Source organism: Oreochromis niloticus, linkage group LG12 (genome assembly GCF_001858045.2).
Source record: "Oreochromis niloticus isolate F11D_XX linkage group LG12, O_niloticus_UMD_NMBU, whole genome shotgun sequence".
Taxonomy (NCBI): Eukaryota; Metazoa; Chordata; class Actinopteri; order Cichliformes; family Cichlidae; genus Oreochromis; species Oreochromis niloticus.
The window spans coordinates 34,233,131-34,245,614 of NC_031977.2; the positions used below are offsets into that span (position 1 = coordinate 34,233,131).

Sequence of the window (12,484 nt, forward strand, 5' to 3'; positions counted from 1 at the left end):
CTGGGTGGATAATGTGCTCTCTTAGAGTGTATTATGGGCATCTAGGAGGCTTAGGAAGTCTAGGTTCATAAATGTTCCACACTATAAGATCATAGTTTGGACACAAGCTGCTTCCTCTGCATTATTTGACTACTCTATCATATTATATCCAATTAGCTGTCCAGTACTCATCAGTGTGCACTTTAAAATCTGGTTTCCAGGCCCTTAGGTGACAGGTAAGCCTATATTTTTATTCCTTTTTATCTATGTGATATCCTATGATCCAATAAATCAGGAGATGCTGGTTTGCATCCTATGTGGATCATTTTTATTGTCATTTTTTGTCTTTTATTTTATTTATTATTTTATTTTATAATTATAATATATAATTTAACATTTATAACAAATATTAAAATACACATATTTTATAGTTATATATATATAATAATATTTTTATTTCTATAAATATTTTAGGTCTATTTAAATCAAGCTGTGTAAGACACTGCTCTTTATTTCTACCGCTAAAATAAAAAATATAGCCTTCGTTACCTCACAGGTGAATTCTGTGCGTCATTTCAGCCGTTATATCGTTACAGGGCAGCTGCTTCTCCCGCCTGTTCACAGTTAAAATCATTACTTGTGTGTTTTGGTATTTTTTCTGAAGGGATTGTCTTTTTCTTGCACGGTTCTTATTATAAAAATGATCTCAAAGAATTCCGGTATACATCAAGGTTAAACGTGATGTCGTCAACTTCCGCTTCCTGTCCGATGAGAAACCGGTAAGGCGGTTGCCATAGCAGCGTTTTCCAACACTCACGAGCACACGCACACACAGAAGATGGAGTACGGCAAATTCAGCCGTTTTCACGATTCTCTAACACAGTTTAAATGTTACGAGGATTATCTGGACTCAAAGGTCACGCCACTGGATCTGTTTTACTTTAAAGTGAGTGAAAAGTACAACTTTTATTAGCACTTTTACCCTACCTATCACTCCTGACACCTCGCAACTTTGTGGTATTGCGCCTAAGAGACGCATTGACTGAACTACAATTTCTTCATCAATCTACAGCAGTGAACTTTATTAAAAAATTACCAGGACTCCTTCAATTCGTCATGTATTAAACCGTCTGAGCTGCCTTCATTAGCTTGCTAACACATCACCTGGTTCTCGTACGTTAGCCTGTTGATATGTTGCTCATCTAATGTCTCTCCGGTGTGAGTATAACGCTAGAAAATAAATTTTACACGCTTTATACAAATATTTGCCATTTTTAGCTACGTACTATCCCGGTATTAAAAATATACTCTTAAAAATATGAAAATTACTTCATGGGTGTTTTACAAGGTGTGACTGAGCAAAACATAGTTGACAAAATCTTGAGCGGAGTCTGGCTTGTGGCATACACTATCCCTCAAGTGTTATTTTCATCGACAGTTTTGAGTAAATATCGTTTTAAGTTAATATCTGTTTGTTTTTCTTCATTGCACTTGGTTCGCTTTTTTCATTAAAAGCAGATTTGGCTTTTGTTGGTGTAATTTCAGTAGTTGAACGCTAGGTGGTAGTCATACAAAAGTTTAGAATAAAACCAGTAACTCTTTATATTCAGTCTGTGGTTTAAACTCTGAACTTAACAAGCAGCTATCATCACTCCAGTCTGCTGGTTTCATGCGATAAAGTAAAGAAACAATTACTCGTATCACATCACAGTCATACAGTTTCAAAGCCACACAGACAGTAAATCGGGCTTTATTATATTTTGTTGTTGTTGTTGTGTTTTGCTAGCTAAAGACCACAGAGTCTTTGCACACGTAGCACTATTGTATATGAAATTATAATCCATCCATTTTCTTCCGCTAAGGTTAGGGTTAGTTATCTCCATATATTTTTCAGGGATGGACGAAAGAGTCAGGAGAAGTAGCTTTCAGGCTGTAATTATCAAATATATGTCTTTAAAAGGCCCTGAATCGCATTTGTTCTTTCTTTCATGTTGTTCTCTTAAGTTTTTCGAACCACGTAAAATAAGTTGAAAATGAACCTGCTCTTTAGAAATCAGCAGTCCTGCTTCCGTCCAGCAGATGGCGCCCATGCTAATGAGTTATGTGTCTGCTGCTGCTGCGGAATTGTTTGAACACCTGTGTCCACATTGAGAGAACAACGCGTATCTGACCTGATAATCAGCTGCAGTCAATCATTCAGACTCTTCCCTGTGTTGTGACACCACACTCAGCCCAGGTCGTCTGGCATGTGTAGTTGTGTTGAAAAGGGCCACATCCTGATAAATTCACTAATTATGAACCCATTTATCACAGCTCATGTTATTCCGGTCTTGTTCCTGAAATGTTGTGTATTACAAAGCGATTTCCACCTTAACTGATTAGGAGATCCTGGTGTGTCCGCTCAAATCATCTGTTTGAGTGGATTTTCAGGCCAATTTTAGGACCAGGAAAGGTCTGAGACTCATTTCTGGTGAGCCACATCAAAGCTGAAGGAAAATATAACTTTTCCTCTCGGGTGCGGACGCAGGCCCGGCTTCTGGGATTTTGGGTATGAGGACATGTGGCAGAAGCTTTGATCTAACAAGCCACTGGGTTTGACAGCGAGATTTGGTTTTTAGATGATGGCTTTATGGCTTTGCTTTAATGACAGCGGGTCTGCAAGTGACGATCGGAATAATGTAGCTAAAAATCCCTGCTGACATACATTAATGCTCACACTTACAACAGAAATAGATCTGGAAATAGGAATGAAATCATCCTGAACCCATAAAACTGAAAATGTGGTGGTGTTGGAGAGCAGGTCATCGCTTCCATACTTTTAGGCAGGGCAGTGAAATGACACCTTTTAATCGAAAGACCAGCGTGACAAGTAAATCCTAAATACCGGCTGAGAAAATTTCAAGTTTCATCTGTCAGTACTCTTGTGGTGATTAGTGAGCTGAGAGGCCACAATGGGTAAATTCGGCACTCCAAACGTCTGACAATATCCAGCCTTGATTGTAAAGCATGTTCCCTCTTCTTCACTGATTCTTCTTCTGTTCTCATCTCATGCAGAAGGAGTTGGCCCTTAAGCTGGTGGAACACGGCCACAGGGGCACGGTCCTGAGCAGGGAGGAATTTGAGGAGAGGAAAGCAGCTGTGCAGGCTGCAGAGGCTGCAAAGAGCAACGCTTTCTACGACAGGAACCGGCCAGTGTGAGTTAACTTCTCCCTGACCCCACTGTGCTGTCTGAGGTGTTGTCCTTATGACTGACCAGGAGAGACAGATTCACACAAAGCACCAGTTAAATGCTAGAAGAGGTTGGGTTATATTTGGAAAATTAAATGAGGCTGTTTACAGTCCGAATGTGGTCGGAGGATTTTAAAATCAGTCACAGTGGAAAGGGGAAAAAAAGTTACTGTTCTGTAGTTCATTATATTCACTTCTCATTTAGTGTGAAAGAATAATATTTTAGTTGAGTGATCCTCAGTCTCTTCCTTGGGTCTTTTTTTGTAGTTGCGGTTGAATCCAGGGGGCTCCCCCTGAATCAGTTTCTGTGCTTGAGCTGTTTCCATTCCTAACCAGATCTTATATCCCGAGCCATATTTTTGTCAAAGTACCAACTTTTCTGTGTAAACAGTGTCACAGCTCACGTCAAGCAAATTTATTTGTCTTTACTGTTGGGGTGTTTCACATCGTTTCAGATTTGCAGGGGTGCATAATGAGAAGGAAAACCCAAGCTCCATCTGGTGGACTTTGATCCCTTGTTAAAGCAATAGTATGTAACTATTTTCTTTTTAAAATAACAACTTCAAAATCATTTTGATGGTACACTGACTTGTAATAGGGCGAGCGGCTTCTCTTTCAACGCCTGCTCTGGCAGTATGTAACGTGGGTGAGTGGGTACAAACCTCCGAGAGAACTGTGTTGCCAAGAACACTGAGAGCGGAGCTCAGCAGATCAGCTACCGAGGGCTCGGTGCCCAGCAGCAGACGACTGGTGGAACAAGAGGAAGCGGCGTGCGAGGAAGCTGTAGAGGGGTAAACTGACCGGGCTTCTATAGAAGTTTAAGATTAGCACAACCAGGTTAGCTAGTCCTATGTTTGTTCCGGCCAACTTTTGTTCACTGGATAATAAATGACACCCGCTCCAGCTAAGATTAAACACACAAAAGGAAACAAGGAGCTATTTAGCTTTCTAATGACCAAAGCTTGGCTCAATAACAACTTGCCGGACTCAGCATTTTAGCTTGATTCTTCTTTTTCAAGTGGGCCAAGACTTGAAGTCTGGGAAAAACAGATGATGGCGGGTCTGCACATGTAGGTTGGTGCAAGAACTGCACTGTGATTAACAACTGTTCAGTAGTAGAGAAATATATTACAGTCAAATACCCACCGCTGTGTCTCGTTTGATGTTTGGCTGCGTTAGCAGAGTCAGGGTCTACTCCAATGTATGAACAGGGATTATTTTTTTAAAACTGTTTTCTATTCTTTTTTGTTAGACAAAAGCTCCATCTGTTGGGTTAGCTGTTATTTTCTTACTGTTGTTTTTACACATATCTTGACAGATACGGTAGTAGAATTAAAACTTCCAAAAGGAAAGAGCTTTTTAAAACCTTATGTTGGCATCAAACCTTTATTTTTTTAATAGGAACCATAAGTAACCAAATAAAGGTCATGTTTTTATTAAGGCTTTAAACCAGCCATTAATTTAGGTGATGTCAAAGTGGCTTCGTCCGTCCATGGTGTCTCTGGCTGGATCCATTCTACCCTTGTTCAACATATATTTTGGCTAAACCACCAAGGCACAGCGTCCATGGCAGCAGACATCTACACATGCACCAGTAAGTTCTGCTTAACACCAACAACAGGTGGAGCTTTTAGACTGTTAATGAGCAAAACTCTAAAAACCCCCCCACAGTACTGTAGCTCTCAGCTTCAGTTTTGTTTGTGGCAGATGGTGGTTGTCAGTCTGACTGGGTGAGATACCTTCAAGCCAGACTGAAGTACGCCAAGGACAACCTGAAGACAGATATACTGGAAGTGTGTCCTTTGGTCAGATGAGATGAAACTAGAGCCCTTTGACCCCAGAGACAATGTTTACATTTGGAGAAAGAAGAAAGAGATGTACAACACAAAGGACACCATCCTCACAGTGAAACGCTGTAGTGGGAGTATTACCGCTGTGGAGATGCTCAAGTGCACCTGGAACACCTTGAATTCTGTCAGGGTGGAAGGAATCGTGAAGAAAGGAGGATTCTGAAAGAAAAACTCAAGCAGTCAGCAGCAAAACTGGCTCTGGGTCATTTCTTTATCCTCCAACACAACAGTGAGAATGTCACGCCCTCCAGAAGACCAAAGTTAAAGTTACTGACCGGCCTGCACAAGGCCCTGATTTAAATCCCATTGCAAATTTGTGGGGTGAACTGAAGACCAAGGTCCATGCCAGAAGATCATCAAATATTGAGGAGCTTGAGAGATTAGCCAAAGGAGAATGGATTTGCTCAGGAGGCATGTTTGAGAGACTTGTTGAAAACTGCAATAAATGACTGCAGGCTGTTATCCAACAAAAAGGATTCACACTTGAGTATAAGCATCAGGGGGGTAATAATTTTAACCCTGCTAATTCTTGGTTTTTCTAAAAAAGAAATTTTCATGGGGGGGGGGGGGGGGGGGGGGGGGGGGGTAATAATTCTGTCCTCATCTGTATAAAAAATGGAAATGAAGCAACCAGTAACTTGACTTTTTGTTTGATATCAACTTAAGAATTATGATGTTGATATAGACTACTGTTTATGAACCGCAACTGCATATGAGTCATGTTTTTGTTTATTTTTTTATTTATGCATCATAGGTCACTATATCGTTTAGATTCTCCCTGTGGCTATGGGACACAATTTCTGTCTTCCTGAATGAACAATGTGTTGGAAAGGAAATGTATTTTTGGCAGAAGTTCTGCACTGTTAATAAAAGCCTGACAGGTTGTAAAGTTAGATTTTTTTTCTTATAGCTCTAATTTGTGTGGCTGCATTTTTTAGCACTTTATATTGTTTAAAAAAGACAGGACAAATGAGAGAAGCTCATCAACTCCACATCCTCTGACCTTTGTTTGAACAAGGCCTCACTGTCTGTTTAAATTTAGATTAAAAAAAAAATCTTAACAAAAATAAGCCAAAACTACAAACTGAAGTCCTCTACATACTGCCTGGGATAGTGATCACACAGATATTGTACTCATTCTTGATAAAGCCAAGTGTTTGTGGTGTCTACTTTGATGACAAGCCAGACAGGTAACATCATATATGCTCACACACACACACACGCACACACGAGTATCCAAACATTTACCTGCTAGGTGTTGAATTTGATTGAACCCTCAGATGCTTATCCAAACGTGCAGATGTCTCGCCGTTCCCCCTCCCCATGGCCCCCCTGAACATCAGTGACACTGGTGAAATGGGAGCCTCCACACCTGCAGTTACAGTGATATTAGGCCACAAAGCCTTTCATCTTGTCCCAACAGGATCCACGGAAATGTTGTACTGGAACATTGGGATGTTATACACACAGTAGTCTGTTCCCTTTCCAAGATCTACATCCATGAAACCGTTTCCAAAGGCTGTGATCATATTTGTAAGCTCCTAACAGTGTTTGGACTACAGAATTGGATTCTTCACATTATCCAGTCAGACCGATTTTAAATGAATACTCCACGGACGATTGATCTTTGTAAAAGCTTTTGTTTTTAAGTGGCTCTAGCTTGCTTCTTCTTAGAGGACAGCAGCTGTTGTCAGCTTGGATTTACAACACTTAGAATGGATTATGTCCCGTAGTCACCGTGGAAAAAAACCCATCTCCCTGTCCATGAAGTGTTCTTAAAGGATTCATTCAGCATAATCGGCTTCTCAGCTGTTGATTCATATGTTGACTGTGTTTCAAACAACTGTCTCTTCCTTTTTCTTTTTTTTTGTAAGAGCTTTGAGAGCAAAAGGAGGCAAGGAGGAGCTTATATTGTAAAGTTGACCGTAGTGTCACCCATTAGTTTGCTTGAAGGCTTGAGTCAGCAAGCCTTCTGCGTTTTGGCTATTGCCATCTTGTTTATTTTAAACCAGGTGTCATGTCAGAGTTGAAATAAACTCATAAATTCAGCTGGAAAAGGGTTACTGGGTACTTATGGTTAGACTTCTTTTACTACCACAGAAGTTTCCTCATGTTGGGCATTAGAATGTACTGCCCAACATTCACACTTCTGCATTGGCTTCACTTTTTTTCAAAGGCTTGGAGAGTACTTCTTTCATTTAGGTCCCAGTTACAAAGGCCTTGTGACTGGTCAGCAACCGTCTGGCAACCACTGGTTGCTAGGACAAAATGTGTATTCCCAAACCAGTAGTTGAGTGGCTGCTGGAGAATTCTGACTGCTGCCAGGCGAACTTGAGGGTGCTACACAAAAAGCACTCCTTGTGATTGCTTTGGTCGCTCGCAGATTTCTGCAGTTGCACAGAAGACCGATCTGCAAACACTCATTTACTCTCTGACCGCTAATGAAACATGGAGAAGTGTGAAATATGGAAACATTTCCTTTTAAAGCTGTCTTACACCAAATGTGTTGTTGCAGCATTCAACATATTTCAATAGGTGCAACTTTTACTTTAAAGGTGAACATTCAAATTTCTGGTTTGCAACACACTATTTTAAGTTTCACTTCTTTTTGGCGAGTAGTTTGCGAGTTTTGGCAGTCTTGTGATTGCAGCAACATGCTAGCAACCAAAGTAATCACAATGATGTTTTTGGTACATTTTATACCAAGTTTTGCAATCAGTTACACACTAGCGACTACCTGCAATCTCCAGCAATCACTTGCCAACTGGTCATTGAATACAAACTTTTTTGGAAAACACACACACACACACCGATCAACTGCTTCTATAAATAATGGGGCATAGCTGAAATACACCACACTCATACATTTTATGCCATATTAATCTGAGCTGACTGAACTCAAATGATTTTTTTTTTCATCCCGTCAAAGGTATTTAGCAGAAGTGTTAGATTATTTCAAAAAGAAAACTCCATGTCGGATCTGAATCTGTTGTCTGTAAGTGATAGCTTATAGCAACGTTAATGTTAATTTCTTTGCATTAAATTTAATCCTTAAACAATCATCTGCTGTACCAGCTGTCTTTGAAGTTTTCTCGCACTTTTATTAGTCAGTGTCTGACCCGCTCCGGTGCCAACAACCCCCCACCCCCCACCATGTATGTCTTTTGAACTGATTAACAGCTTTCATTGCTTTTCCACACTTGGAAATTTGACATCCTCTAAGAGACCTTGACATGACAGAAAAAGAGCTGTACATAATTTACAGACTTTCCCCATCAAAGTTGCACGTCTGAGCTGCATCCCCCTCTTGGTCTAAATGCAGATTGCTCTTTCCTCTGTGGTTTTCTGATTGGATTTCCACCACACAGACCCCTTGACCTCCTGTTGTGGTCAGATTGTGAAAACATGGGCCCCAGGATGCAAAGTACCACCTGCAATGTGACTGAACACAATCAGGACAAGGCTCTGAAAAACGAGTTTGGCAACAAAGACTGGCAGCAGCGCGGTAAACAGAATAAATGTAGTTGTTGGCTGAAAAAGAAATTGTTTTTGCATATTTTCAACAAATCACTTCTGTTTGCTTCAAACATGTGTTCTTTCCTAAAGCTTTCTGCACCTGCATGCTTCTCTCATGGCACTTGGTAGCCATGCTGTTTTGGGAATGCCTTTTGCCTTCTCTGCAGGCTTTAACCTATGTCTCCCAAGGCATGTCTTTTTTCACAGTTCTGTCACTGCTCTGTTTTCTCCCCCCTTCCTTTCTCTTCTCTTCAGCCTCCCTGGGCTCTCTTGGAGACCTTTAGTGCCTGCAGGTGTATAAATAGAGCTGTTTTCAATTAAGGCCTAACCTCGACTATAGCGTGCATCTGATCAATGAATGCCCCTGCACCTGTGGTAATAAAATACCAGGGGAGTGGAGTGAATGCTAATCAAATGTTGCCCTGTTGTTGCCCTGTCTCATTTTTAAGAACAACAGGCTCCTCCTGACTGCTTGGCTGTGAAAGAGGGGGGCTTTGCCAACACATCACAAAAAAGACCGAACAAAAGAGCTGCTGCTCTCATCAGACATAAATGAAATTCAATATGTGATTTGGAAAAGGAAACTTGGATGAATGGGATGCTTAGTGAATTGTATGGATGTTTGGTTTGGGGGAAACCAAAGTCGTTATCAGAATTTGCAAATAGTTTTAGTCTCCTGGCTTCGATTGGTGGTTCCATTTTCCGATGTTCATGTTGATAAAAAATAGATTTGTTAAAGGGAAAGTTCACCACAAGATCAAATGTACATATTTTGTCTCTGGTATGTAGTGTTATTTCTCCATTGATATAGATTATTTGTTTGTCAGTTCCTTAGTTTTGGAGATAACTGACTTGAATCTTGAATATAAGGGAGTTAAATGGCAAACATGTCCCTGTGCAGAAGTAAACATGATCTAACCATGATGCATGGGTGTCAGATTATTTCATTTATATCTCTGGCTTCATAGATTTTGAAAACAAGATAGTGGACAACTTTTTCAACTTTACTTTCTTTATCCGCGGGCGTCCCCCTTTCCCTGAAAGCCAGATTCCAGAAATCATAATCCTGTTACTCCCATGAATATTCTTAATAAGCATCACAAACTTATTGAACTCTGTGCTGGTGACTGAGTTGGGCTTTTAGGGAGAGGCAAATGCACTCCTCTGTAAAGGAAATGGGTGTGCTTGATTTTATGACATGAAATAAAAAGAGAGCTTCGCAGTGGAAACGAATGCAAAAAGCAATATTTTTATCCCAAATGTCTTGTTTTCTTTGTATTGGAAGTCATGGTTAATTAAATTAAAATCAGATGAATATCCCAGCCCTACCTCTTACTGTACCTCTCCCTATGTGAAGGCAAGTGAAGATTGCTAGAAGCTCCAACATGAAGCTGCTAACAAGATTTGTGGATTCTTTTTTTTGGGTGCTTTCTGGAGAGAGACATTTGTGCTGAATTTGTATTTTTTCCCGCTACTTTAAGCACCACTAGGCAAATTCTATTTAGTGCCATTGTATTCAATAAAAGTCAGAAATCTTTACAGCTGATATCCAAAAATCCAGTTCATGCCTAAAGGAACTATTATAGCGAAGCTGGCCTATCCAAATAGTTCAGTTAATGAACATGTAGTATTTTGGTCTTTATCAAATATTCATACTCATATCATCAACCTGCTGCACTTTGGAAACAGCTTTGTGTTCAATATGTGCAGAATACATCCATGGGTCTTAGTGTTGCATTTTGTATCAGGCAAGACTAACATTTGATATAAATCCAGAGAAAAACAAGAGGAGCAGCAGAGCGCTGCTGAGCAGACGTAAGGCCTCGGTTTCCCTCCGCTCTGGCTCTGACTCAGGCTCAGAAGTTCATGTCAGCATATGTCCTGACCTCGCGTGCTCACGGCAGTCCTGCGAGGTTTCCATCAGGCTCCCCACGATCTTCCTACAGTCCAAACCACAGCCACGCTCATTGTCCATTGTGCTGCTACGTTTTTACAGTCTGCCTCAAGAATTCTGCGCTCTCTAACTCTCTACTCTATATTAAAAGTGAGCTATCACTTGTGGTGCCAAGTAAAACCAGCGCCACGAACACGCACACTGAACACATTTCACTGTGGATCCAACCTCCAGATACTTAGCAAAAATAAGTTTGTGTATGTGACTGACATGAGAAGCCTCACAAAGCTGATCCCAAACACTCTCTCTCTCCCCCCCCGCCACTCTCCTCCACTGCTACTCTGGTGAGGGCCCTTGGGCGACCAGGTTTTGCAGTCTCTATTACATGTGCTGTCAAGCCAATTGCCTTGCTTGCACTTTGTGATTTTGGACGGGTGTGTAAATTTGGAGCTCTCCACTGCAGGAGCTGTCCAGAGACAGACATCCTGCAAGGCTTAAGCTTGCCACCACATCCCTTCATGCGCCTCACAAATGAAAATATATGCCACTTTCTAACCAGCTGGTGCAAAAGATAATAAATAACAAGCTGTCATTTGACCTGAATGTTTCCACATTTTCTTTTTGTGTATCATATTAATGATTAATAAAACATCTGTACCTGCTTACTGCTACTTGTAACAAAGTGTATCAAAGTGTTGTCACTCGCTTGCTTTTCCTGGAGCTTTCCAAACAAGCCAAATTTTAACAATAAGATTTTGGCTGATTGTAGTTTGGTTGCTCTGAGAGTATTCAGTGTTTTACATATATTTCCATTAGTGTCCATGTCAATGTGCAAAAGAGACGACGGCACATTTTAAATTCTGTAACTTTAATATCCTAACACATTGCTATTGTATTTTAAAAAGTAGTTTGAAGCTTAGGAAAAGTTTAACTACCTTAAATAAATATATAGTTATATTTAAAGTAATACTTTTATTATTCTGTGCGAACAAATTGCTTTAAAGGTATAGAAAACAGGGATTCAGTCTCTGGTGATTCATAAAATCTGACAAACCGCGCTTCTGTGTGTTCAGTACACTATAGCAAGATCCGATGGAGATCCAAGATCCATCCATCCATCCATCCGTCCGCTGCTTGTTTGTGTCTGAGTCATAGGATTAGCAGTTTAAGCAAAGACTAATGGAGTCTCTAATTGTTTTAATTCAGTTTGGAAGATAAGCAAAGTTTTGGACCACAAACTTAAATACTTAAATACCAGCTCCTGAATAGTTACACTGCTAAATAAGAAGAAATTAAAATTAGAGCTCTGCAGGCTCCAGTGTGGGACTGCTTTGCTTGAGTCAGTGCTAGCATGTCTACATGGTGTAGCTCTCCACTGCCACTTGGAGGCACTGCCAAAGCATCAAGCAGCTGAAGTTTGGCTACTCTTAATTATGTTTGTGCCGCTGTTGGTTGTGTTACAGAGAAGACAAAGAGTTTCTTAGAAATAGTCTATTTGCTTGTTGGTGTGATTCCTATTATCCTTCTCTTTGGGTAGTTTCAGTAAAAGTGCAAATGGACACCAACACAGGACCATAAATCTGCTGAAAAAAAGTTGGTGCTAAGGAAATTCTTCACTAATCAGCAGCTGAAATTGGTTGAAAAATAGTTTTAAATGATTTCATATGTGTTGCTTTGGATTACAGTGTAAGCTAATAAGCTGATGAGGAAGAAACCACATTGCTGACATGTGCACTGCAGAAAGTCGTTCAAGGATGAGAGCTCGCCCTCTCATTTTAGGACTAACAATTGGTTAGATTTTCCAAAACTTTCACGTTTCCTGTTGCTGTCTTAAATCTACACATCAGATTCAAATTCAAAACATGGATTTGATTCATTGTAGTCTTACTCTTTTTCTCTTGTTGTTTGGAGGATATTATCCTTCACTGATTACAGAGGATTTGCTTTGTATGTTTCCCAAATGGAATACATGTTAATATGAGCTCCGTTAAAAAGAAATGACAATGATTCCTTTGAT

At 40.3% G+C, this 12,484-nt stretch overlaps 1 protein-coding gene across 1 annotated transcript in view; it reads left to right on the forward strand.

Moving 5' to 3' along the window:
* Nucleotides 1–764: 764 nt before the first annotated feature.
* The window catches only part of cfap299 (cilia and flagella associated protein 299), an 80,052-nt gene continuing 68,332 nt past the window's right edge, over nt 765–12,484 (forward strand). The window contains exons 1-2 of the mRNA XM_005451509.4: nt 765–925; nt 3,034–3,173. Coding sequence (XP_005451566.1) covers nt 818–925; nt 3,034–3,173 — 248 coding nt within the window. The 5' untranslated portion in view covers nt 765–817. The remainder of the gene's footprint in view (nt 926–3,033; nt 3,174–12,484) is intronic.